This window comes from Plecotus auritus (assembly GCF_963455305.1).
Source record: "Plecotus auritus genome assembly, chromosome: 8".
NCBI classification, from domain to species: Eukaryota; Metazoa; Chordata; class Mammalia; order Chiroptera; family Vespertilionidae; genus Plecotus; species Plecotus auritus.
In genome coordinates this window covers 80,731,614-80,759,412 of record NC_137782.1, presented here as the reverse complement: position 1 = coordinate 80,759,412, position 27,799 = coordinate 80,731,614, and the positions used below count along the sequence as shown (strand labels likewise).

The 27,799-nt window shown below is 45.2% G+C and overlaps 1 protein-coding gene across 1 annotated transcript; it reads left to right on the top strand.

Annotated features, from left to right (window-relative positions):
- Positions 1 to 239: 239 nt before the first annotated feature.
- On the top strand, positions 240 to 27,583 carry OVOL2 (ovo like zinc finger 2). Its single transcript, XM_080684259.1, has 4 exons — positions 240 to 630; positions 1,268 to 1,509; positions 14,197 to 14,386; positions 26,913 to 27,583. The coding sequence occupies exons 1-4, from the start codon at positions 531 to 533 to the stop codon at positions 27,224 to 27,226; spliced, it is 846 nt and encodes a 281-aa protein (XP_080540385.1). The 5' UTR covers positions 240 to 530; the 3' UTR covers positions 27,227 to 27,583.
- The last annotated feature ends 216 nt before the right edge of the window (positions 27,584 to 27,799 follow it).

Genomic DNA, 27,799 nt, shown 5'->3' with positions numbered 1-27,799 from the left:
GATGCCCTGGGAAGCGGACCTAGGGTTTTACCTCAGAGTTTGCCCCGAGGTGCCTGTGATGGGGAATGGTTGGGGGTTGATTAAAAAAAAAGTTCTCCCCTTTTTAAAAAGGGGAGGGGGGAGAATCAGACGTTAAATTCTTTTGCAAACATTCATGCCTAAGGAAGGGCTGGAACAGGCAGCCCCGGCCGCCGGAACCGGTCGGACAGGTAGCGAGCTTGTTGACACCGTTATGTTGCAGGGCGCATGCTCACTCCCAAGTTTCCTGGTGCCTTTTCTATTCCACCTTATGAAACTTTACTACGGCGTGGTCTCATCCGCGATTTAAGGCATAGGTGTCGCGGAGCCGGGAGTCTGGGAGTCGCCAGTAGTGCGGGAGGGAGGCCGGGGCCGCGCTGCGGCGGGGGGCGGAGGGAGAGGGTCGGCTAGGCGGGAAGGTGGGCTCTGGCCGCCAGAAGCCGGGACCCAGACATCGCTGCTGTCCCTAGCGGTGAGCAGCCGGGACGAGGGGGCCGGGAGGGGGCCTCACCATGCCCAAAGTCTTCCTGGTAAAGCGGAGGAGCCCGGGGGTCTCGGTCCGCAGCTGGGATGAGCTCCCGGACGAGGAAAGGGCAGATACCTACATCCCAGGTGAGCATGGCTCGGGGGCCAGGCCTGGCGCGGGGCTCTTGGGGTGAGGGTTGGGGTGACCGGGTTCTCTCTGCTCATCGGCTGGGGGTGGACTTCCCACCCCCTGCTTCTTCCAGGAGAGAGTAGGAAGTATCAGAGGTGCGGGAAGACAGAGTGAGAGGCTGGGAAACCCTGGGCATCGTGCTCCCCTTCCCCCTAGTGGGCGCCTTTAATTGCCCGGCGGCGGGACCGTTGGCTGCAGCGGGGGCCGAGGTGGTCCCAGAAGGGGGTGGAGTTGAACGCCGGTAGGGGCTACCCCCAATTCCACGCCTTCATGGGTTGCACAAGGATCGGTGATCTCCTCTGGGGCTGGGTATGTAGATATCAGACCCCTCTACCCCCATCCTAGGTAGAGGAAACTTGGCGCGCGGGGTCCCGCACTTCCTCGTGGCCCGGGGACCCGGACCGAGCAGCGGCCCCCAGAACGCCGAACTCTCTCAGGAGGCCGAGCCGAGGGCTCGCGAGCCCACCCCCTCGGCGTTGCCCACTTGGCGAGGTGCCCAGGTCCGGGGCAGGGCGGCGGCGGCACCGGCGGCACCGCCCGCAGGTCAAACTATCGCGGGCGCCCAGGCCTGACGCCTTGTGTCTGTGTGTCTAGGCTCGGGCCCTCCCTTCCCAGTGGGTCTGGGCCGCCTGCTCTGCGACCCCCCCGAGGACTGCCGCAGCGACGGCGGCAGCAGCAGTGGTGGCGGCAGCAGCTGCGCGGGGGAGCCTGGAGGCACCGAGAGCAACTCGTCCACGCGCACCCCAGAGCGCGAAACCCTGGAGCCTGGAGATGCCGAGGACCCCGGTGGACACCTGGCGGCGAAGCAGCGCCCGGTCGCCAGATCGAAAATCAAGGTACGGAGCCGACTCTGCCGGTGCCGCCACCTACACCACGCCCTGGCGTCGGGCTCCCGGGGCCAGCGCCCCTCCCTGCCGCGCCCGCCCGCGCACCCGGCTCCGGTGCATTCGGCGTGTCCACCGCGCGGTTCCTGCACCTGCCCCTGGGCCGCGGCCAGGGCGTTTCCGCGCGTCCTCCGGTCGGCTGGGGAGCCAGCCGCCTGCGCCGCTGCGCCCCCAAGGCAAGCGCCCCGAGCGGGCACAGTCCGTCGGCGGCCTATGGAACTACCTGAAAGGCTCAGGTTCAGCTTCTTTCCTCCCATTTGGTGCGCAAGGGCCAGAGAATAGTCAGGTCGTCGGGGTTCCAGTGGTCGGAGAGGAGGGACCTAGGCACCGGAACTCCAACCTCTGGGGCGCAGTTCCTAGCGCTCTATGAATTCTAAATTTCACACTCTTATCTTAGTTTTGGAGACAGTGGTGGCAGCTTGGTACACAGTGGGCCTCTCATAATAACAGCGATTTCCAATGCCAATTATGGAGTGCCCGTTAGACACCAGGTCTGCTGGGTCCTTTAAATGTGTGTTTCAAGTTTTCTTGAATTAAAATGATGGACAAATGAGCTCAACTGTAAATTGCCTCATGCGGTGTCCTCGGTGGGTTGGAGTGTTTGTTCCCCTTTATCATCGCGCTTCAGAACCCCACCCCCCTCCGGTCTTCTAGAATGGTAGACTACATCTTATCCGCTCTTCTGCGCTTACGCTTACACGATTGCCTGTTCAAAGGTATCCGCTACCCCCTAGGTTAAGGAATCCCATTTCACTGACTCACAGCCACCTGGAGTCAGGGAGTGGTGTTTTAGGGATCACATGAACCCAGTCGCTAGCTGGACGGACGGGCCAGAATGTGACCCTTCACAGACTCCTGGTCCTCGCTGTAGGTGATAATTCTTGGGCGTTCCCGCAGTCCCGCTGCTCAGGAGGGGATAGGGAGGTTAGGGAGGAGGAGGCTTAGAGTTTGCTATGGATTAGGAAAGTTTACGTTACTTTTCCTGGGAGAGGCGGGCTCTCCCCTATGCATATTCCTGGCTCCTGGGGCTTGGCTGGGGGATGGGGAGCTGGGGAAGAAGATCCCTAGCGTTTGCTGTGGATTAGTAAAGTCTCCGTTACTTTTCCTGGGAGAGACCGCCCCTCCCCTATGCATATTTCTGATGCATAGCTCAGAGGGATTGGCTGGAGGTGGTCTGGAGGTGCATTTGGTTATGAATTGAGGCTAGAGGCCTGTGCTGAAATCTTTAAGAAAGACATCTTTAAAAGATGCTGCCAACTAGGGCATGCTGCTTAGTGTTAAAGTTTTTTGCTGAGGTTCAAAGTCAGCTACCCTGAGGTTTTTGTGGGCCAGATGGGGTTAAGTGGGAGGGCTCAGTTTGCCTGAGGCTGGTAGCTCTGCCCTCCAGGAAATTCTACTGTGTCCCACTTGCATATTTATCGCCTGGGTGGGAGGACAATTGCAACGTTGTTTTGGAATGGATTGCAGACAGTTTGCCCCTGGATGCCCAGATTACCCTTGAGAAAAAGTGGCAGAGGAAAACTATCCAGTCCCTTTACCAACATTTTAGGAGATCTTTCTTTGCTGCCTCAAGCAAACAGCGCTATCTGGCTTAAGGGAATGAGTAAACCAAATTTGTTTCCATGATCACTGCCTATGTGCAGCCCCGGGGATGGGGGTGGAGCATAGAGTTTGCCCCTCAACTGTTAACATAGTTTCCAGAGGAGTGTTAGTTTGCTGAGGAGGACAGTCTGGTTCCTTCTCCCTCTCAGCTTTCACCCACAAATAGGAGACATCTTGGCTTTAAGATGCTTTGAGCCTCCAGAATTAATAGTGGTGATATTGGGCATTTTCAGTTGACTGGTTAAATTCAGCGCATTTTAACTCTAGAGTTCTATGCAAAGCAAACTAAACTCTCTAAGAATTGGTTTTCTAGCCGAAACCGGTTTGGCTCAGTGGATAGAGCGTCGGCCTGTGGACTGAGGGGTCCCAGGTTCGATTCCGGTCAGGGGCATGTACCATGGTTGCGGGCACATCCCCAGTGGGGGGTGTGCATGAGGCAGCTGATCGATGTTTCTCTCTCATCGATGTTTCTGACTCTCTATCCCTCTCCCTTCCTCTCTGTAAAAAATCAATAAAATATATTTAAAAAAAAAAAAAAAGAATTGGTTTTCTAACTGGAAGTGAAAAGTCTCTCAAGGATGAGCCTCTTGTGGTAATGACCGTAGTTTCAATGACTTGAAGACATTTGGCTGTTGGCTATTAGGACCAGAGGAAGGGCAAGTGTGATCTGCAGAGAAAAGTAACATCCCATCCAATAGTATGGCATGCCTGCTGTGTCCCAGGCAGCCAGGATAAAAATGCTCCCACCCTAGAGTTCCAGAATCATTTGACAGAAATGATTAAGCCTCTAGGCTCTGGCTTTTGTTACTTCTTAGCTGTGTGACCTTAGGCAAATTGCCAATCCCTCTGGGCCTTAGTTTTCTTGCTTTTTACAATGGGGATAATAAGGGTACTTAGAGAGTTGTGGATAAATGAGTTAAGAGTGGAAGATGTAGGTGCCCAGTAACTCTAGCTAGAATTAGTTGGGTTGGTGGGGAGACTCAAATATTAATTATTAACTACGACAGGAATGTGAATGCTAACCCAGAAGCACAAGCAAATATATGATAAATTCTGAGCAGGGGAAGGTTTCTTGTGTGGATTTGAGACCTATGGAGAAGGAGAGGTATGGGCTCAGCCCAAAACTTGAGTAAGGCAAGAACTCAGCTATGTTGGCTGCAGGATGGGAAACTATTGGGGTCAGAAAAAGTTGAAGGTGAGGCTAAATCAAGAAGTGTGGAAATTCCCTTGGGGTTGTGGGTGGGGCTCTGGAAGGTTTTTTTGTTTTGTTTTTTTAATTTTTCTGGGAGGTTTTTTGAGAAGGAAAACCTCAGTTGGATCTATATCATCAGCTGTGATTGTGGATATGTGACCTGTTTGAGCCTCAGTTCCCTGATGTGTAAAATGGAGAAATAATAGAATCATCCTCTCAGAAGTGTTGCATAGATTAAATGAGATAATGGGTGCAAAATGTTTAGCACTTTTTGTGCTTGTATAAACTGCCCAATAAAAAGTTAGCCGACAGTGGATGATAGCTATTTTGTTACCTACAGTAGGAACAAGGGATTTGCTAACCTGATTGTGCTGATCAGTGGATCTGGACAGGACTCGTAAGTGCCAGTTAAGTGGTTTTATTTCCCAGCCTAGCTGTCTTTCAACTATGTGCCTTAGGGTAGGTTATGAAATTGTTTCTTTACTACTGAGGATTCTGTAATTTATAAAACAGATTTGGGGTGGGGAGATGGTATACCTCTGGGAAAGTATTCATGCCAGAGGTTTAAGTCACTTTAAGTCCCTTTTGTAAGGCTGCATCCATTTTCAGGTCTTTAGCTGTGGGAAATACCCCCTCCCCCCAACCCCAATCACCACTGTCCTCCCAAGGCTTATCAGAAACAAAGTAACTCAGAAGTTAAATCAGTTAGTTGACTGATGTTATTCATTCCTGACTCAGAGTGGCTGGTGGGACCCATGTGCAAGTATAGACTACAAGTGAATGTCTTCTTACCCGATCCCATTCTTTTCTCTCTTCCTTTGGTTTCTCCCAAGGATTCTTCAAAGGAATTGAGTTTAGAATTCCTTCAAAAGTATTCTTGGCCTTTTACCTGGCTCTGTAGCCTGCGTCGTCCAGTAGTCATGGATGTGTGAATGTGTGTCTTTTTCTTGTTTCATCATTTTTTATTATGAAAATTTTCAAAGGTGGAATACTTGTCACCTGGTCCTAACAACAATGAACCCAAGGCTACTACTGCCATCCTTCCTCCATCCACCCCCCAACACTATTTTGAGACAAATCTCAGCCATCATAAATAGTTTAAAATGTGTCTCTAATAGATAAAGACCGAAATACATGATTATACTCACATTAACAATGGTGCTCACATTGCTAATTGTCTCATAACTTTATTTTTTTTTCATTTTACTGAATCAGGTCCACATAATGTCTACACATTGTAATTCATTGATGTGTCTTTTACTTTATGTATTTTCCTCCCTCTCTTTTTTAGTTAATTGTTGAAGAGATGGCTAATTTATTTTATAGAGTCCAGCAATCTGGGTTTTTGCTCCTTACTCCCATATGTTTTCTCTAAATGGTGGTTGGATTTGCAGCTACACTGTCCAAAATGGTAGCCGTGGTCACATATAACTACTTACATTTAAATTAAGTAAAGTTAAGTAAAACTAAAAATTAAATTCCTTACTTGCACGATTTATATTTCAAGTGCTCAATAGCGATGTGTGACTAGTGCTTACCGTATTGGACAGTGCAGATTGGAACATTCCTATCATCACAGAAAGTTGTATTGCACCAACACTGTTGTAGATGCTTGATCAAGTTTACTGTAGCTAAAATCTGTCACAGTAGGGGTGTCTATTTCCATCAAGAGCTACATAATATTTGGTTGCCTCTTTGTGATGTTAGCAGCCATTGATGCTCAAGGTCTAAATATTTTAGGTTATTAGGGTTTGTAGATCAGTAATATTCTAATTCTGTCCCTTCTTTATTAGCTGAAATTCTTCTATGGAGAGATACTTCCCCTGTTTCCTAGTGAGACAGTTCACTTAGGAAAGGCAGAATAAAATTCCTTTTATTTACCAGTTTTCAAGATAATCAGTTGGTTCACCAGAATTCTTTAGTGATGGCCAATTAGTTTATTTTTAAGAATGATTGTGAATTGTGGATTTAAGTACAGTAGTTTATAAAAACACATCCATTTGATATTTGGAAGGGACCATAAATGCTGTCCCTAATAGTCTTTCTCCCAAGATAATTGGATGCCCCTCTTCCTGCCTCCATTGTAACTCACTGATCATCTCCTTGACTGCACATTTGGCTGACCAGACTCCTCTTGAACTGGACACACCAAAGGCAGGCTTGTATCTTCAGCATCCGGTACATCAATGCCTGACTCACAGGAGGACATAAGTCAACACAGAACAGAAATACAGACAGGGAAGAAGGGGTCAACAGTCCGTAGATGTGATAGTATTTGGAGGAAAACAGGAAGCAAGAAGAAAAGGGAGATCTGGGAAAATGCCTAGAATGGATGCTCGAAAAAGTTTAAAGAGGAAAAAAGGAGGCATAAGAGAACAATACATGTTAACTGCATCAGCTTTTAATTTGAATATAAGTTTTTACTTATTTTTATTTCAGAGAGGAAGGGAGAGGGAGATAGAAACATCAGTGATGAGAGAGAATCAATGATCTGCTGCCTCCTGCACTGGGGATTGAACCCATAACCGGGCATGTGCCCTGACCAGGAATCTAACTTCCTGGTTCATGGTTAAAAACTGAACCACTGAGCCACACTCGCTGGGTTGAAGTAGGTTTTTATTGTTGGAAGGGACTACATGGGTTTAGTTACAGAAAACAATCTACTGTAGCTTGCTTAAACAGAGAATGGTTGATTATAGGGCATCAAATGAACTAAAGAAAGACCAGGCTGAGCTCCCAGGCTCTCCTCCGAGAGCCACACTGCAGAAGTGGGCAACCTAGGGAGCTGCAGCTGCCGCCTCTATGGCTGCCTAATCATGCATCATGATGCTTCTGTTAATGCAGAGTGTAAAACAATTGCCACGTGCCTTCCTCTCTTCAGTTAACCTAGTAATTGGTGGAACCTAAGTTTCTACTGGGTTACATCTAAAGATCATAGCTGCAAGGGAGTCTGGAAAATATAGTTTCTAGCTTACTGGCCTCTGCAGTACAGGAAGGCTCACCAGAGGAGTAGGAATAGAGGCTCACTGTGTATACATAGGTTCCACTACAGGGACCTTTAAAGCTTACATGGTCCAGTCTCCTCATTTTTTTGTTGTTGTTTTGTTTTGTTTTTATTTTTTAACTGATTTCAGAGAGGAAGGGAGAGGGAGAGAAAGAGAGAAACATCAATGATGAGAGAGAATCATTGATCAGCTGCCTCCTGCATGCCCCCTACTGGGGACGGAGACCACAACCTGGGCATTGCCCTTGACTGGAATCGAACCCAGGACCCCCCCAAGTCCACAGGCTGATGCGCTATCCATTGAGCCAAAGCAGTGAGGGCAGTCTCCTCATTTTGAAGGGGAGAAAGGTAAAGACCAGGAGGTTTTGTTGAATTCCTCACAGCGGTTAGTGACAAAGCCCAACCCAAGGATCCTTATTCTTTCAATGTTATTGTATTGCATTATGGAAGGTCTTTAACACTTTATCATTAGTGCTGATGGTCTGACATAAAGGAATTTGAAGCTGTTTCTCACCATATGAGACAAACAACAGAGTCCTTCCCTCCCTCTCCCTTACAGTTCAACAGTAGACACTAGTTTGGCAGACACACCACATTCAAAATCTCATTGTGGGTACCTAAAAGCCATATGGCGTGGGCATTTTATAGCTCTTTGAGCCTCAGTTTTTTTATGGATTATAAGGATATATTCCCTTCATCATCTTTGCATTTGAGAAGCTTCTCCACTGCCATATAGCAGAGTGGTGAAGCCTAAGGAAATGGTACTTAGGATCAGGAGGGAAATTTTTATCCCAAAGGAATTGGGGAAATACAATTAGCATGGTTTGAGCACTCCAGCATAGCAAATGTGCCCGTGGAAATCTTGTTCATGTGGCCACCATACGATAGCCCGGACTCACAGTACCCTCCCACAGAAAATAGGACCATTAATTTAATGAACTTGTTTGATGGAAGCATCAGCAGAAAATAAAGGATTTAAAAATCTTTTACTTTAGAATGTTGACAGGTAAGTGACCATAGCCAGCTTTGAAGTTGGTCAGAAGACCTACCTCCCCGGATGCTCCTGAAGTTTTCAGCAGCACTGATACAATGATCGGTTTGTTTCTGCTGCAGAGGCCTGTTTTTTAGAAAAACTAGAGGGGAACTTTGTGTGTTTTTTAAAATGAAAGCCGAGACCTTGCAGAAAACAGGACAGCGGGCAAGATAGTGCCAAGCTGAGGGATTGACGAATTGCTTGCTCTCTGTCTTCATTTTTCTTGTCCTAAATTAATCTCCAGACTGATGTCATTTCCCACCCTCCATGGTAGCTTCCTCGCTTTGTTAGTAAGCCTTTTTCAAAGTGTTAATTTTGGATTAAGGGTGAGACTGTTAAGCTTTCAGAAAGTAGCATGATATAAATACCACCCCTGGCAGGTCTGGAGCAGTACCCTGTAATTAAACACATTAATAATTTCTCTATCAAAACACATGAATATTGATACCAAAGGGATAAAGTCTGTGTGTAGATCCATGCTTGCTTGTGTCAGTTTTATTATCAAGGAAGATGGGAGAAAATGTCAGTTTTCAGAGCTTTTAGGATTTCAGTTTTGGATGAAGGACTGGGGACTTGTGGCTCACACTAAAGTTAATCCCCTTTTTCTTTAATCAGAGAAAGAAAAAATCAAAAGCCAAATAAGTAAATGAAGGGTTTTGACCAATTGATTTTTTTAATATTTTTTTTTTTATTGATTTCAGAGAGGAAAGGAGAGAGAGAGAGAGAGAAACTTCAATGATGAGAGAGAATCATTGATTGGCTGCCTCCTGCAGGCCCCACACTGAGGATCGAGCCCACAACCCGGGTATGTGCCCTTGGCTGGAATCAAACCTGGACTCTTCAGTCCATAGGCCAACACTCTATCCACTGAGCCAAACCAGCTAGGGCTTGACCAATTGATTTTTAGTTAGGATCACAGAATTTTGGAGCTGGTCTAACTATAAGAGTTAGGGCTTATTAAGTAGTTTTCTTATTTAATTCCTTAATACTCCTAAGAGGCAAATATCATTATTATCTTCATTTTACAGGTGATAAAATTTAAGCTTAGAGAGGTTGAGTAACTTGCCTACATCCCACAGTCTGTAAGTGGTGGAACAGGATCTGAAGGAAGTTGGAAAAAAGATGCTCTTAGCTTCTTATTCTGCCATAGAGCTCATCCAATACCATTTTGTTATGTTTACATGCGGGAAGTTGTGGCCCAGGGATATTACATGACATCACATAACTAGCCAGGTCTAGGTTTTTATTTGATCCTTAGCATTTCTGTCCCAACATTCCACTCTCATTTTGTAATTAAGATGACTAAAGGGTAACTAGTTTGGGTCTAGTACTTGTAGAGTAGAGTAACAGTGTAAAATTGGTTAACCCTATTTTGAAACTTAAGGAGGTAGAGTGCAAGGTCTAAACCTGTTGTAAACATAGCAAGGGTGGTGTAGTGAGCAGACATGTGCCCAGGGAGGGATTGCTGGTCCGCTGGCTCACAGGATATCATTCCAGAAATCAGATGTGTCTCTTCTTCTTATGCAGCCCATCTTGGGAGTCAGAAATGTGGCAGATCTGGTGTTCCAGAGAGGATGTGATACGTTTGTTACTATTCCACTTAATTTATTGCTGCTTCCCAAATAACCACAAATTTAGCACCTTAAAATAATTTATCGTTATATCTTCTAGTTCTGTGGAATGACTCATCTCTGCTGGGCTGGTCTTCCCTGGGGCTTCTCTTGCTACTGCAGTCAGATGACAGGTGGGGCTGGACTCTCTGAGCCTTTTTTGGACATCCAAGAGGGGTCACCCACGTGGCTGACAATTGATGCTTTCCTTTTTCCAGCTGCTTTGATGAAATGCTTTTTTTTTTTTTTTTAACAAGTTTCTATTGACAGACATATAGGTAGTTTCCAGTCTGTTGCTATTACAGACCACATTTCAAGGCAGAAAACGTGAAATTCACTCTGGGATAAATTTCACATGTAGAAATTTATCATACAAACATCCCTTTCCTTCTGAGAAGTGAACTAGTCTGGAAGAAGCTGGCTTCATCATCAGCCATGATCTTTTACTATTTAATTAACCTTACAACTTGTTTCAACAAAACTCTCTTAAAGCTTCAAGTATAACTTAATGTGTGGTGGCCGGATTGGTCATAGATGTCTATAGATAGCAAGTACCACTTCGTGAATTGGTGGTTGCACCTTAGGGGAATTCCCTAAGTGAGTCACTTTGTGCTGACTCAGTTATTCATACTGTGAAATGAGGATGTATATGAAGGTGGAGAAATGGAAAAATTGCCTTTGCTGAAGCGTACTTGGAGAACTTCTGTTTTTGCTCCCAGAAAACCAAAGGAAAGTTTCCCCTGGGAATGGGGTGCCCCCAGTCTCCATCCCCTCTCCCCATTCTCATTTTCTCCCCAGTGTTAAAAAGTTTTCTGTGTCTTGGTCAGATGATCCATTGGCCCTGCACTCCCTTAAATTGTCACTAATCTCCGTTCCCTCTGCCCTTTAAGATTTATTCTTTTCAAACAAAATGTGATTTGAGATTTTTTCATCCTGGACTGTATTAGAAGGTATCTATATTACACGCTGAGCATTTTAAAAATAGGAATTTACCAAAATGATTAAAGTAAGCAAGAGGTCAGGTTGGAAATGTAGTTGTCCAGTCCTCAGGCACATTCTATAGGACTTTCAAAAGACAGTTCTAGCCGAAACCGGTTTGGCTCAGTGGATAGAGCGTCGGCCTGCGGACTGAAGGGTCCCGGGTTCGATTCCGGTCAAGGGCATGTACCTTGGTTGCAGACACATCCCCAGTAGGAGGTGTGCAGGAGGCAGCTGATCGATGTTTCTCTCTCATCGATGTTTCTAGCTCTCTATCCCTCTCCCTTCCTCTCTGTAAAATATCAATAAAAAATATATATATTTAAAAAAAAAAAAAAGACAGTTCTAGCTTTCTACATGTTTTTAATTAGAATTACCAGGGTCAATTGTCTTTATTCTATTTTATTAGCCCCTCACTACCTCTCAAATGACTTTTATCCTGAGTAGCCTTGGCCTTGAGAAGCTCAAAGTACTCATTTTGCCAAGACGTGGGCCACATTTAGTCTTTTCACATCTCTTCAAGGGAGGCAAGACCAGAATGGGGACTGCTGGACAAGGAGGAGACCATGACCTGTCCTGGTGATTGGAATATGAAAGCCTTGGGCACAGCTGGGTCTCCTTCAGGCTGGGTGCCAGGTCCTACCCCTTCGGGGAACACATGGCAGAGGTGGGGCATGAGGAAGTTGGAGGCCTATGATGGCTATCCATCTGAGTCATCAAACTCAATCCAGTAGCTGTCCGCCTTTATCTTCCAATGTCCAACCCCTTCACCCTCTTTGAACAGAGTTAAGCTCACATCCCTGCCCTAAGGTAGAGCCCTAAGGGGGACCCTGCCATTCTCTGCTACCACAGCTCTCTTCATTACCTGCTTTCCTAGGGCTCAGGCTAGCAGTGTGGAAATCACACACAGTCCGTTTCCCATTGTCCTCTCCTGGAATATTCTTTGCCATTCCTCCTCTCTTTCTCCTCCTCTTTACCTGGCTGAGGAGCTCACTTCCTCTAAAGCAGTGGTTCTCAACCTTCCTACTGCCGCGACCCTTTAATACAGTTCCTCATGTTGTGGTGACCCCTAACCATAAAATTATTTTCGTTGCTACTTCATAACTGTAATTTTGCTACTGTTAATGAATCGTAATGTAAATATCTGTGTTTTCCAATGGTCTTAGGCGACCCCTGTGAAAGGGTCGTTTGACCCCCAAAGGGGTCGTGACCCACAGGTTGAGAACCGCTGCTCTAAAGGCACTTTCCCTCTCGCCCCATGGCAGAAATAGGTGCTCCTCCGAGATGCCCATTGCACTTGGGCTTTCCAGATGTCAGTGGCCTATTGACCAGTCCGCTCCCAGACTAGACTGGCAGCTTCTTGGGGACAGGTGGTCCAGGAGACTGTACTCCCTCAGCTCTGAGCACAGGACCTGTTACAGATCAGGCAGCAGTCGGTCAGCTGAGACAAATTAAGCTCTGAGCAGATGAAAAAGAACTGGTACAGAGGAGGCTAACTGGAAAACCCAGTTCTGGAGTCTTGGGCCTCCTTCAGGTCTCTTGTATCTCTTTGTATCTTGCCACTTGTGAAACCCACTGCCCATCGGCACTTTCTGAATGTGCACTGACCTGAGTCTGGGCTTGGGGTGTGGGGGTGGGAGGCAGGAATGTGCACAAACACTTGCTGACTCAAGGCACTTCGTTGAGGACACTGGATGAGCTCTGAGGAAACATTTGTGGGTAATGAAACCCTCTGGAATGAGATGGAATAAAGTACTGGACGGCGTAAGGGCCAATGCTCCAGCCTCACTTCTCATGCAGAGCTCGTTAGAAATGCAGTGTGTAGACCCCATCAGACCTCCTGAATCAGGTCCTGCATTTTAGTAAGACACCCAGGGGATTTGTGTGCACTCTGGGTTTGAGAGGCACAGGTCTTGCGAGTCAGAAAACAGTGCAGGCAAGGGCTGCAGTTGTTAGAGAAGCTACATCAGAGAACGAACAGTTGACCTGGGTCTCAGTGGAGGGTAACACCCAGGGTGGATGAAAGGAGGAGGGTATTTGAGGCTAGGAAGATTTCGAGCCAGGAAAGGTCCAACTTTTCTTGCTAATGATATTGGTCTGAAAATACATTTTTTAAGGCTCTTTTATGAGTAAAATTTTGGCAGAACAGTTGAGTCATTCCTCTAAAGGATCTGATTTGGTAACTAGGAAACCTTTGATGAATATATTAGATCTGGTGGTTTTCACCACCGAAGAATGATCCAGGTGGACTCCCATAATAGACTCAGTTTCCTTTCTTAGAGATGGCAAACATAGTTGAGAGAATGCTGGAATGGGAGCCCAAGTCTGAAATTTAGTTGTGAGTTTGCTGGTAATGAAGCTGTGGGCTCCCAACCAAGTCACTTCCCAAAATTATCATTCTGTTTGTTCATGATTTTGTGCATCAGGAACTGGGGCATGGCTTAGCTAGGTAGTTCTATTCCAGGCAGCATTGGTTGAGGTCTCTCACTCATCTGGTGACAGCCATGGGTGGGCTAGAAGGTCCAGTGAGGCTTTTTGTTCATACCTGGTACTTCTGTGCTCCTCCACATGCCCTTCCACTCTCCACGTGGCTGCTTGGGCTTCCTCACAGCATAGTGGTCTTAGATATCTAATGTGGCAGCTGACTTTCCTAGAGGGAGGATATAGAAGCTGCATGGTTTCTTAATACCTGGAACTGACACATTATCTCTGCATCCAGTTGGTCCAAGGGGAGAGGAGATAGTCTCCAGGAACAGGGAGGAAGGAATTGACTGCGGCTGTCTTTAGGGACTTCCTACCACAGGTTCTATGTTATCAGGACTTAGATTCCTCCTTTTTTTCTGCTCTTCCATCCTCATCACTGGCTTTCCCCTTGTGGTCCAAGAAAGGAGAAAATGAGAGAGCGGGCAACATACTCCCCACTTAGAGAGAGTATATTTCATCGGCCAGGTAGTCATAGAACCATGACTTGGTGGGGGATGCAGATGTTTAGCTGGGGACAATGTCCTGCTAGAAATCAAAGGTCTGTTCTCAGGAAGAAGGGGAAAATGAATGTTGGGAGGAACTTCCAGTTGTTCCATCTTCCCCAAAGCCAAAACCTGATTTTTAGGAGGCAGAAGCCAGGCCAAGCCTAGACACTTAGGGAGGTGGACTCCCATAGTAAGCTTGCGAGCTGTGCCCACCTGCACTGTGGTCCTCACGGCCTCTCTCTCTGTCCCAGTTCACCACAGGCACATGCAGCGACTCGGCAGTTCACAGCTGTGACCTGTGCGGCAAGGGCTTCCGCCTACAGCGTATGCTCAACCGGCACCTCAAGTGCCACAACCAGGTGAAGAGGCACCTGTGCACCTTCTGCGGCAAGGGCTTCAATGACACCTTTGACCTAAAGAGGCACGTCCGCACACATACAGGTGAGGAAGGGTCGTGCGCTTAATTTTAGTTTTGTTTTTCTGCCCAAGAGTTCCTCCTGCTTTCTTTCCATCAAAGAACCAGGTTGGCAGATGGGACATTGTTGTATTTCTGAAAAGACCACAGGATGGGGCATTTGGGGCCAGCCCATCTGGGTTTACCTCCAGGTTGTGCCAACTTCCAGCTGTGTCATCTTGGGTCAGGCAAGCCTCCTCTCTTAGCCAGTTTTTGCCCCCTGTAAGATGGGGATAATGATACAAGTTTCAGCATAACTCAAGACAAATCACTGGCTGAAGATGTTCTGAGAATTATGATGCCTGACGCAATGCTGTGAGATATAGTTTGGCCCCTCAGTCCGGCCTGAATGCAGGGATGTGGTTCCCGTGATCCCACTGGTGCTATTTTATGCACCTTTCTTGGGAAGTAAGCCTGTCTCCAAATAGCATCTTGTTCCTCCCAAGAACTCAAAAAGAAAAGAAAATGCTCGTTCACTTAGAGCTGACCGAGCCTCCTACCTGAGGCTGGCAGGCAAGCGTCTTCCTCCTCTTGGGCCTTCCTCAGTTTCCCTTCTCATGAAGTGGGAGTCTAGGTCCTCCCCAGCTCATTACACAGAGAATCCTGAGGGTGCTCACAGGCCTCTCTCTAAGCTCTTCTGATTGGTGACAGCCTCATTTATTTTATCTTAGAAACATCTGGCCTCTAAGCTTCTCCTTTGGGTCCACACCTTTGCCAGAGTGTTCCCTTGAGGAGAATTCTGAGGATGGCTCCTTCCCTGCTAAAAAAGTCCCCAACTCTGGGCAGGAGGAAATCCAAAGTCTTCATCTTGAGGGGCTTCATGTAAAGCTCCTCAGAATCTGGGACCCATCTTCAAGTCCTCATCCTATCTCAGCCCATCCCAATTCCATCCCATCCCAGCCCATTCAACCTCATCCTGGTTACTACCCACTCTCCCTACAGCCTCACAGAATTTACTGTATATAGTGTCCCTGATCTCTGAAGCCCTTTCAGAGTTTAGGGTTTCCCCTGGCATTTTAGTGGGAATGGGAAAACGTCCACTCCTCCCTCCAGGTGGAGTTTCCAGTCCCTCAGCACCCCATAGGACCTTCTCAGATCCTCTAATTCAGATTTCTTATATGGCCCTTATGCTTCTGTGTTCTTAGAGTGCTGGCCATAAGCCTCCTCCCTGGCCTAGGGAGAGTGTCCTCCACCTTAGCGGGTGAGCTGATGAACTAAAAGGTTTTTGTTTTGTTTTTTTCTTTATAAAAACTTTTTATGAAGGGTTTTTGTTTTTTTTAATGTAACATACATCCAAAAGAGTGCACATCATAAGTGCATAATTCAGCAAATTTAAGAATCTTTACAAAGTGAACAGACCCATATCACTAGCACCCAGACCAAGAAACAGTATTTCCAGAGCCTGGAAGTTCCTGCCCCCTCTTTCTGGCCCCCTTCAAATCATTACCTCCTAAGCCCGAGGAGGAGGTCCAGGCTGCAACTCCAGAGCACATGTTGCGCATAACTGGGGCCCACTGCTCTTCTCCAGCCCTTTCAATCTCGAGCAACACAAAAACAACAAAAATAAATAAATCACTATCTCCTTTCTCCCAAGAGGCACCGACATTGTGACTTCCAATAGCATAGATTGCTGTTGCCTGGTTTTAAACATGATAGAAATGGAATCCTATCGTGTCTGAGTACAAGGCTTCTTTTTGAGTCCCTAGCACCAGTGAATCAGTAAAAGGTTGACCTCTGTGTGGCCAGGCTGGTACCTTAGGTTGAGGTGGAGAGAATGCTTAGGGAGTATCAGGGTGGAGGAAGGTCACAAGGATATCAATGAACCCATCAAGTAACTGCAAATCTAGGCTCATAGACAACTGACCCAAGGGCTGGAGAAACCGGGGACAGCTCACGCAGTCATTTGTCATTGGTTGTCCAGGAGAGTTTCTCAGCTTTTCATCTCTGTCTCAGATGTCCTTGAGAACATGGCCTATTTCTTCTCCTGGTAGACTCTGTGGTCACTTCCTCGATCCTATCCTTTAAGACAAAGGGAGCATTGCTGGCTGTTCGGTACTTTCACTTGGAGTAAATAACTGAGGGAGCTGTTCACTCATCAGTGCCATCAACGGAGAATTAACCAGGAAATATTAGGGGCTGACTGCTTCTCAGGCAAGAGTTTACAAGTTGAGTCACTGGTATAGTAGTTAAGAACTCATATCTGAGTTAGCTGACTATGCAAGCAGTTTATTTGGGAGATGGTCCCAGGAGACACAGTGAAGAGAAAACAGCCAATAAAAGTGACTACATGAGCAGGTTACCATTGTGGGCAACTGGCGCTCAATCCTATTGGGGTCCCCTGAAGAAATATATAGAATACACCCCAGAATTGCTTTAGGGGTGAGGAAGCTAGGTATTGGCCTATCAACTCCCATCCCTCCTTGGTTGGGGGACCAACCTCCTGGATTCTACAGGAAAGACTCACACAGGTAGGCAAAGGATATACAAGAATATTTTTAATGTTAATTTCATTTTGAAATGGTAGTATCTGAATATGTTAGGTTAGACAAAAATATATCATTAAAATTGATTTGACCTTTTTTTTTTAAACTTATTTTAGTGAGGCTACTAGACACTTTAAAATTACAAAGTGGCTTGCATTCTAATTTAGATCGTTGAAATCTACAGATAATCATTTTTTAAAAAAATTTTAATCATAATTTTGAGTCTTAAAGTGATAAACAAATAAAATTGTGAGAATGTCTTCAACTTGTTTTCCCTGCCCTGGTTTATTTTCGGATGGAGATGTACCTTCAAGTGATAATGGACCAGAAAGAGGAACCAGGAGCTTACTGACCAGTTAGCTGGGGGCTGCCCCTGTGCCTGGAGCTGGAGGAACAGGCTTGCCTCCTGGTGTGAGAGACCTGCCCCACCATCTCTTGAGCTCTGTGCAAAACAGATAATCAGTAAAAAGAGCAAAAATGTGGTATTTTCAGATTTTTTTTTTTTTTTTTTTAGTTCATTGAACAACCTTCCTGTTTCCAAAAGATATCACCAGAATTCTGTGAATTCTGTCTTGCCTTTGATTGAGACGTGAATGTTGGATTTTTGCTATTGACTATTAAGTGAATGTTGGATTTGGACCAGAAGCAAAGATATGAACACTGTTAACACAAATAGAGTAGACAGTTGAGTGAAGGGTATGCTTGCTCATAGTGTGATTAGCTAGGCCACGACTGATGAAAAGACTTCTCAGGGATCCCCGGACCCTCTGAGATTGTGGCGACAATATTGATGAGGTGGGTGAAGACAGTAGGATAGAGACTCAGGATTAATCCCACCCCACCCCCACCTCCTCCTGTGCCCTGCAACTTCTGAGGGGACAGGGCATTTAAGGAAAGACTCAAAACCCAAGGAAACATCTTGGGAAAGATCCAGGGAAACCAGAGCCTGAAAATGTCTTACCTTAATATTTAAGCAGATGAAAGAAAAGATTAAGATGTCTTTTTTGGATATAACTTCTCCAAGAGGAGAGTAAATCAGAGGAGTGTGAGATGGAGAGCTGGGATGCAAGCCAAATGACATCTGATTCAAGATTGGGAGAGAGAAACTACAGCAGAAAAAACTCCATAACAGTTTGTGAAAATATTTCAGGAAACAAATAGCTATTTTCAATCCAAATTGTCTTAGGTTGGGTTCCCTAGAAGCAGATCCTAAGATGGCAATTCTTTTTTTTTTTTTTTTTTACATTTTTTTATTGATTTCAGAGAGGATGGGAGAGGGAGAGAGAGAGAGACAGAGAGAAACATCCATGATGAGAGAGAATCTTGGGTCCGCTGCCTCCTGCACGCCCCCCACGGGGGATTGAGCCCACAACCGGGCATGTGCTCTTGACCAGAATCGAACCCGGGACTCTTCGGTCCACAGGCCGACGCTCTATTCACTGAGCCAAACCAGCTAGGGCAAGATGGCAATTCTTATAACATCATTTGTTGAGGGAGAGCGCCCAGAAGAAACCTATAAGGGAGGAGGGAGTGGGACAGGGTAGAGGATGGAGCTGAGCAGGACTGTGCCCTCAGCTAGAGTCCAGCCCAAGCCTGATCCCATTGGGGTTCTGGAGTGTGGATGGCGCCACAACCTTGTCCTGTCTACAGGCAAGCCGGGGACATTTCCACTCCACGTCGGCCGGGCATTGGCTGAGGGCTGCCTCTTCCCTGGGCAGTGAGGTCAATTACTCAGTGTCCATTCCTTGGAGAAGGAGGCAGCCAGGCACTGTTAGCTCATCACACATGACAGCTGGGGGACGATGCGCTGGCTCTGAATATGGGTCTGGACTGGGGACCAACAGCATCCAGTACACATAAGAGAGGGACTTGCTCTATTTAAGTTGATAGGATTGCTGAGGCTATCGTGGGAAATTATGGCTGTTGATCCACCTTAGGTCAAAATGGGCGGGGGCAGGAGAGGCATGAGCTTTACAAAAACCAACGTAAATTCAGTTAACAGCCAATGAAAAACATAGCGGGCCTGTTTATAGAGAATACGTGTTTGGATTTGTTTAAGGTGAACCAGCTGGGATGCATTCTAAGAATGCATTGAGGGGATGGTTTGCTTTTGGTGGGGGGAGAATTTTTTTTTTTAATATATTTTATTGATTTTTTACAGAGAGGAAGGAAGAGGGATAGAGAGTTAGAAACATTGATGAGAGAGAAACATCGATCAGCTGCCTCCTACACACCCCCCACTGGGGATGTGCCCGCAACCAAGTTATGTGCCCTTGACCGGATTCGAACCTGGGACCTCTCAGTCCGCAGGCCGACGCTCTATCCACTGAGCCAAACCGGTTTGGGCTGGTGGGGGGAGAATTTGACTAGAAAATAACACTACCAACACTTGCTTGTGCCAGACTCTGCACTCTGTCTACAGCCTCGCTACTCACAGTGTCCATAGTCCGTGCCCAGCAGCGCCAGCAGCACCTGGGAGAATGTTAGAACCACAGAATCACATTTATTGAGGGCCACATGTCTGGTATGGTCTGGGCATTGTTTACAGCTATGACCAGATGTGCCAGGCTCATCAGACAAGTACAGTTTTATAGAAAGTGTTTTATTTTTCTCCTTTGTAAAATGAATATTACACTATAAAAAAACTTTAGCCAATACAAAAGCTATAGAGAAGAAAGTGTAAGCCACTATACACAGTTGAAAAGGGCACACACATCTGTGGGATTCCCCAGCTTAGTCTTTGGGGAGCAGGGTTCCAGGGGAAATAACCCATGTTGGTTATCATTTACAACTCTGCAATAGAGGAGTCCAAGGTGCCTGCCGTTCCTGGGGAAGCTTCTGAGTTCCATAGAGAGGAGTGGAGGAATTCAGATTTGAGGTCAGGGAAGCAGGGAGGGGGCACTGGCCAAAGGGAAGTATTTGTCCTGCCTCCTGGGATACCTTCCACCTTATCTTCCATCGGCCACATTGAGAGGGACAGAAGGCAAACAAATCCCATTTTGATTGAAGAAGAGGAAACAATGGTGTCTTTCTTTGGAGCCTAAAGGGAAGGATTGACTGGATTGGGAAAAATGCAGATTGGGAGAAATTTGGAGTGGGGCAGATGGAGGAAAAAGAATAAAGTATCCTCCACCTCTAGCGAGTTGAATGGTCTTGTGGGATTGTCTCCTGTGCTCATTAAACTGTCTCTCCTCTATTTTATTTTGACTTACTTTTTACCTTAAAAAGTAATATGAACAGGAAAATAAGGATAGAAAAAAAGTAAGCCTCCCTCCTCATGCCCATGTTCCACTCCACTTAATTAAAAAAAAATTTTCCCCAGCCCTGGCCAGTATGGCCCAGTTGGTTGGAACATAATTTTGTGTACCAGAAAGTCATGGATTCTATTCCCAGTCAGGGAACATGCCTAGGTTGCAGGTTCAATCCCTTGTTGGGGTGTATCAAATGATTGTTTTATCTCTCACATGGGTCTCTCTCTCTCTCTCTCTCTCTTCTCCCTCTCTTCCTTGCTCCCTCTCTAAGATTTTTTTTTTAATTTTAAAAATTTCCCCCAGAAATTAAAAAAAAATTTTTTTTAATTGATTTCAGAGAGGAAGGGGGAGGGAGAGGGAGATAGAAACATCAATGAATAGAGAGAATCATTGATTGGCTGCCTCCTGCAAGTCCCACACTGGGGATCAAGCCCGCAACCTGGGCATGTGCCCTGACTGGGATCGAACCTGTGACCTTCTGGTTTATAGGTCGATGCACAACCACTGAGCCACGCTGGCGGGGCAGAATTTTTAAGTACACATTGCTTTTTAAATGTACTGTAATCTTGGAGATTGTTTCACATCTGCACAGGTAGACACACCTCACTCTTTTTCATAATTGTCAGAGCATTTCTTAAATATGAAATTATAGCATGTTTTCAAATATGGAGGCACCATTATTTTCCCTTGCCCCCCAATTAATAACAGTTATTTCCAATTTCAGCATTTTTCTTTTCTTTTTAAAAAAATTTCAGGCAGTACTACCATGAATATTCTTGTATATCCTTTGCCTACCTCTGTGAGTCTTTATGTAGATAAAGTTCCTGTCGCAGGCCAAAGGGTAGTTATTACGATTTTTTTATGGACATTGCCACATTACCTTCTGAGGAGGGTGCCCTAAATATCCACTCCCACAAGGAGGCCTGTAAAAAGTTATTCACTGAAGTTCATGTTTGCATAAAGTTCAATAAAGCAGCACTTAGCTACAATAAGGAAAGCAAGCAGAAAGCGCTAATAACAAAGAATTTTCTTGGGCGACTTGAAGCTTGATTTTGGAAGTAGGAATAGCAAATCTGAAAAGGAGAAACCGTTTTTGATAACCCAGCACACAATATTAGACTAGGTAATTTAGGCCCAGGGCACAAAATTCAAAAGAAAGACAGTGAAGGAAGTCTCTTCCCTTCTCTCTACCTAATGACCATCATTTAAAAAAAGTTTTTTTGTCGTGTTGTTTTTTTTTTAATATATTTTATTGATTTTTTACAGAGAGGAAGGGAGAGGGATAGAGAGTTAGAAACATCGATGAGAGAGAAACATATATCGGCTGCCTCTTGCACACCTCCCACTGGGGATGTGCCCGCAACCAAGGTACATGCCCTTGACCAGAATCGAACCCAGGACCCTTCAGTCCGCAGGCCAACACTCTATCCACTGAGCCAAACCAGCTAGGGCTTTTTGTCGTTTTTATTGTGAAATAAATAATACATCCAAAAGTGCATACAAATACAAAAAGCATAGATATAATTACAATTTAAAGACAAATACTAAATACATCCCCACTTATGAATGGCACATGTCTGTGTTATGTTGAGCTGGATTGTAAGCTCTTGCAGCTGTATCCCATTGAGTACCTAGAATGTGCTGGTCCTGTGCATGATATGTCTCAGTTAATCCTCAGAGCTGCCTTATAAGGAGTACGAATATTATCCCTGTTTTACAGGTAAGAAAACTAAGGTGGGGGGAGGGTGTTCAGCAATCTGACCATGGTCTCCATTAAAGAGTAGCAGACATGTGATGCAGGGTTTTCAGTGGCCTTGGACTCTGTTACTGTCTAGGTGTCAGTAGGTTAATGGTGTCTGGAGCAGGGATGGTGTTTTTTAGTATCTCACTACAGACATGGACAGGATTGGCCTTTGCTTGTGAGCTCTAAGGTGGGTGAGGCCCCAATGTCAGGGAGGCCTTGGCATCAGTCCCCCTTGTCCAGGGTTTCTGTCTGGCCACCTTTATCTCCCACTGTTGAATTCATGGGGGGAATGAGGGGCTTCAGGAGGGAGGGGCTTGTTCTCAACTCCAGAAAGGGTTACCAAGAGACTGCTGTATGGCGGTGTCTGCCTACACCAATGAGTGAGGTGTGAATATGTTATTTACAGAGAGGGGAGGGGAGGCAGGTTTATAAATCAGAATTGTCGTAACTAGAGTTTTCAGGGCCTACTGTTTCCTTTCCATCTCTGTCTGTGAGTTACCTGTCCTCCAAGCCAGGCTCATTCCCACCCCTTCCTGGAAAAGCACACACAATATGTGCTGCAGTCACCCAATTTGAGACAGGGCTACAAAATCTTCTAGCCTTTGCTGTGCAGGCCTCCCAGGCTGCCTTGACCAGGAATCAAACCCGTAACCTTTTAGTGCTTGGAACAATGCTCAGGCTAGGGCCACTTTTTATCCACTCATATATCAGTGGGCACAGGTTGCGTCTATATTTTGGATTGTAAATAATGCTGCAATGAATATAGGGGTGCATATTGCCTCCTTTGTCATAGATTTATTGACCATATAGGGGTGAGTTTATTTCTGGGCTCTTGAATCTATTTCATTGATTTAGGTATCTGTTTGTTGTTGTTTTTAAGTAGCAGTGTCCTTTTTTAAAAAAATATGTTTCTATTGATTTTAGAGAGAGAAGAAGGGAGAGGGATAGAGAGATAGAAACATCCATTGGCTGCCTCCTGCATGCCCCCTACTGTGGATGGAGCCTGAAACCCAGGCATGTGCCCTGACCGGGAATCGAACCAGTGAACTCTTGGTCCATGGTTCAACACAACCACTGAGCCGCACTGGCCGGATGATGTTTTGATTACTGTAGCTTTGTAGTATCAGGTAGTTGATACCTCCAACTTTGTTCTTCTTTCTCAAGATTGCTGTGGCTATTTGGGGTCTTTTGTGCTTCCATATAAATTTTAGGATTATTCATTCTAGTTTTGTGAAAAATGCCATCAGTATTTTGATAAGGATTGAATTGAATCGATAGATTGTTTTGAGATTTCCTATTGACACCGAGACAGTAACAGAGTCCATCTTTGTTCAGGACTTTTGTTTGTTGGGAGTTTTGTTTTTTTTTTAAATATATTTTATTGATTTTTTACAGAGAGGAAGGAAGAGTGATAGATAGTCAGAAACATTGATGAGAGAGAAACATCGATCAGCTGCCTCTTGCACACCTCCTACTGGGGATGTGCCCGCAACCAAGTTACATGCCCTTGACCGGAATCGAACCTGGGACCTTTCAGTCCGCAGGCTGACGCTCTTCCACTGAGCCAAACCGGTTTTGGCTGTTGGGAGTTTTTTATTACTGATTTGATTATGTTGGTAGTAATCAGTCAGTTCAGGTTTTATGTTTCTTGATTCAATCTTAGAAGATTGCATGTTTTTTAGGAATATATCCATTCCAGATTGTCCAATTTGTTTGCATATAACTGTTCGGAATATTTTCTTATAATCCCTTGTATTTCTGTAGTGTCAGTTGTTATTTCTTCATTTCTGACTTTAGACTCTGTTTCACTTATTTTTGCTTTGATCTTTATTATTTCCTTGCTTCTACTCACTTTGGGCTTTGTTGTTCTTTTCTAGTTTCTTTAGGTAAGGTTAGATTGTTTATTTGAGGTTTTTCATGTTTCTTGATGTAGGCTGGTATTGCTATGAATTTCCCTGTTAGGACTGCTTTCCTGTGTCCCATAGATTTTGGGTTGTTGTATTTTCATTTTCATTTAATACATCTATTTTCAATATTTTTTCAACAACTCAAACATTATGGGGGAAAATAACTTAAAAAATATATAAAACTGGATGAGTTCATTCACGTGGAATATAAAACAAACAAAAAATCAAACTAACAAAACAGCCCTAGCTGGTTTGCCTCAGTGGATAGAGCGTCAGCCTGCAGACTGAAGGGTCCCGGGTTTGATTCCAGTCAAGGGCATGGGTTGCGGGCTTGATCCCCAGTAGGGGGCATGCAGGAGGCAGCCAATCAATGATTCTCTCTCATCATTGATGTTTCTATCTCTACCTCCCGCTTCCTCTCTGAAATCAATAAAAATATATCTTAAAAAAAAAAACTAACAAAACAAACTCAGATACAACAGAATGGTAGTTAACAGAGAAAGAGGGTGAGGGATAGGGCGAAATGGGTAAATGGATCAAATACATGGTACAGAAAGGAAAACAGAGCCCTATTATTAATTTTTGCACCTTTACACATATTAGAATTCTTAACCTTTATAAAATCCTAATTTCTGCCCTCTAGCCAGTTTGGCTCAGGGATTAGAGTGTCGGCCGGCAGATTGAAGGGATTCTGGTCAAGGGCACGTACCTCAGTTGCAGGCTCGATCCCCAGCCCTAGTCGGGCCACTTGCAGGGAGGCAACCAGTCGATGCGTCTCTCTCACATTGATATTTCTGTCTCTCCCCGTCCCTTCCACTCTATCTAAAAAAAAAAATCAATGGAAAAAGTATCCTTGGGTGAGGATTAACAACAAAACAAAACAAAAAAAGGAAGGAAACTAGACTTTTGATGGTGGGCACAAAACAGAATACATAGATATTCAATTTATAATCTTGTACACCTGGAAGTTATAGAATGTTATTAACCAATGTTCCTCAATACATTTAATTTTAAAAATATGGAGTATATATGGTGTGAATATATATATGTGTGTGTGTTAATATATATATACACACAGACAGCATAAGGTGCATGTTTTCCCTTTCACCTCAAGCTCCAGTGTGGCTGCACATGGCACTGTTGGATCCTGTCCTTATTTAAAATTTTGATAACTTATCATCCTGTATTTTTTTCTATGTATTTTGATTTTTAAATATTTACTTGATAGATGAGTTTTGGGGGTACCATTCAATTTTATGCCTGAGACTAATAGGATTCCTCCAGGCAGTGACCCTCCTGGCCTCTGGTCTCTGGGATGGTCTGACTGTGGTGGCAGCCCTCCCTCTCTGCTCCACGTACCCCAAACACGATATTCACCCTCTCCGGGCTTCATGCTTATGTGACACTGTGCTTCCTTTACAGCCAGGAATCCCCAACTTTAGAGCCTCAGTTGGAACCTTACTTAAGTCTCTTGAGCTGATATTCGACCTCCCATGGTCCAGTTGAGTACTGATGGTGGAAATAAGAGAGACTGTGCTCTGGTAAGACATGGTATATTTGGCACATGTGAACTCTCCATTTGGAAGGCAAGCTCCACTAATATTAACCAAATTCTAAAGCCCCCCAGCAGGAGATCTAGTTTGGAAATGCTTTCATAACTGTAGCAGCTGCCAAAAGCGTCTTGCCCTTGCCCCCAGCCCATGCCATTTTGGGGCATACCCATCCTTGCAGCAACTGCCCACACCTGCACCCTGTTCTTGTGTTGCTGGAGCCCACTCTACCTATGTGATGCAGGCCAGAAGTGCCAGGGAGGGAAGGTCAGAGCCACCCAAGGACAGCCCTCAACAGTGCTGTTGGAGCTGGTGGGTAAAGACCTAGCTCCCAGGGCGCAGGTGACTCAGAGGTGAGTGTTCTACAGTGTTTCCCAACTTGCCTAGCCGATGGGAAACAGCAAGGGCTGGCTCGATGACCACACCTTGTAGGGGCTTCTTCCTGTATCCCTGTCTCAATTCTTCGCTCCCCTACAGGTGCTTCCTGGGGTCCCATCCATCCCAAGTAACTCGTACAGGAATCTTTGTCGCAGGGTATGTTTGCTGGAAAACTCTAAGATAAAAACAATGTTTATTTTGCCCACTCTAAAATCAAAACATTAAAATGGTGTACAAGTAGGAAGAATGAAACTCCTCCCCCACAAGCCAGGTGGTATGTGTTTGCTATATTTGCATCCATTTTGGTTACATTTGCTCATGTGGATGTTGTAAACTTTTGTGGACAGTTTTGTCTCCTGCCCTAACCATTTTCCTCCTTTTGAATCAATGGTCATGATGACTCTTTTTCTCTCTACCCTCGCTCCCCATCCCCTACCACCCATTTTTCTACTCTGTTTCTATAGGTTTAACGTTTCTACATATAGGTGATGCCAATGCTGCATTTGCCTTTCTCTGTCTGGCTTATTTCACTTAGCATAATGCCCTCAAGATCCATCCATGTTGTCAAAATATTTGACAAAGGACTCCCTTTTTTCTTGTGGCTGAATAATATTCCATTGTATAAATAGATAATGGCTTTTTTATCTATTCATTCATTGATGGACACTTAGGCTATCTCCATATCTTGGCTATTGTGGTTAATGCTGCCATGAATGTGGGAGGGCAGATATCTCTCTGAGATCCTGTTTTCATTTCCTTTGTCCTAGAAGTGGGGTTGCTGTATCTTTTGATAGATCTATTTTTAATATTGTGAGAAACTTCCATACTGTTTTCCATAGTAGCTGCACCAATTTACAAGCCCACCAACAGTGCACAAGGGTTCCCTTTTCTCCACATTCTTGCCAACACTTCTTATCTCTTGTCTTTTTTATAATAGTCATTGTAACAGTTATAAGGTAATATCTCATTGTGGTTGTGATGTGCATTTTCCTGATGATTAATGATGTTGCGCACCTTTTCATGTGCTGTTGGCCATTTGTATGTCCTCTCTGGAAAAATGTCTGTTCAGTTCCTATGCCTGGTTTTGAATCGGGTCATTTGCTGTTGGGATGTGCGTGATGATTTTTTATGGCTTTTTAGTTGGAAGGCTCTGGCTTGGCCATGACCAACTGGTGATGTGTCTGCCCCTTGCCCTTGCAGGCATTCGCCCCTACAAATGTGATGTCTGCAACAAAGCCTTCACCCAGCGCTGCTCCTTGGAGTCCCACCTGAAGAAAATCCACGGGGTGCAGCAGCAGTATGCCTACAAGCAACGCCGGGACAAGCTCTACGTCTGTGAGGATTGTGGCTACACAGGCCCCACTCAGGAGGACCTGTACCTGCACGTGAACAGTGCCCACCCGGGCAGCGCGTTTCTCAAAAAGACATCCAAAAAACTGGCAGCCCTTTTGCAAAACAAGCTGACATCCACACTCCAGGGGAATGCCAACCTGAGCGAGGAGGAGGAGAAGTGAGGAGGAAGAGGAAGGGGGAGACGCCAGTGCTAACACGTTTACACAGACTTTTGGTTTTGAGGGTCCCACTGGCTCTTTCTAATTACAAGTGTTCAGTTTATCTCTCTGTCCTTTTGGGGCCTCAGCAGGGGGATCTGCTCCAAGGCTGTCAGTTGTAATGATTGTGTCAGGTCCCCCGTAACCCATGCCCTGTTGAACACACTCATGTTCACGAAAGTTGATCAGTAGCTGGCTGTGATCACCGTGCAGGACTTTTTGTGTGTGTTTTAGGAATTTCATACATGGAAGCAGATGTGTTCTTAGAGAGACCATCATATTATGGTGCCTTGAAATAAAAGTACTTCCACTTGAAATGCTACTTAAATGAGAAAAATGAATTTTATTATCCTGAAAGAGTTTATAGGAATTATTTTAATAAGTGAAATATCCTCTTGAAACTTTCCTTATAATAACCAAACAGGAGAGCGTTGAGCTATGTAGCTCATTGTTTCAGGCTTATTGTGTGACATTCAACTTCAGATTATTTGGGGGTTGATCATTTTGTGTCAGTGGGTGGGTTTGAAGAGGCAAATC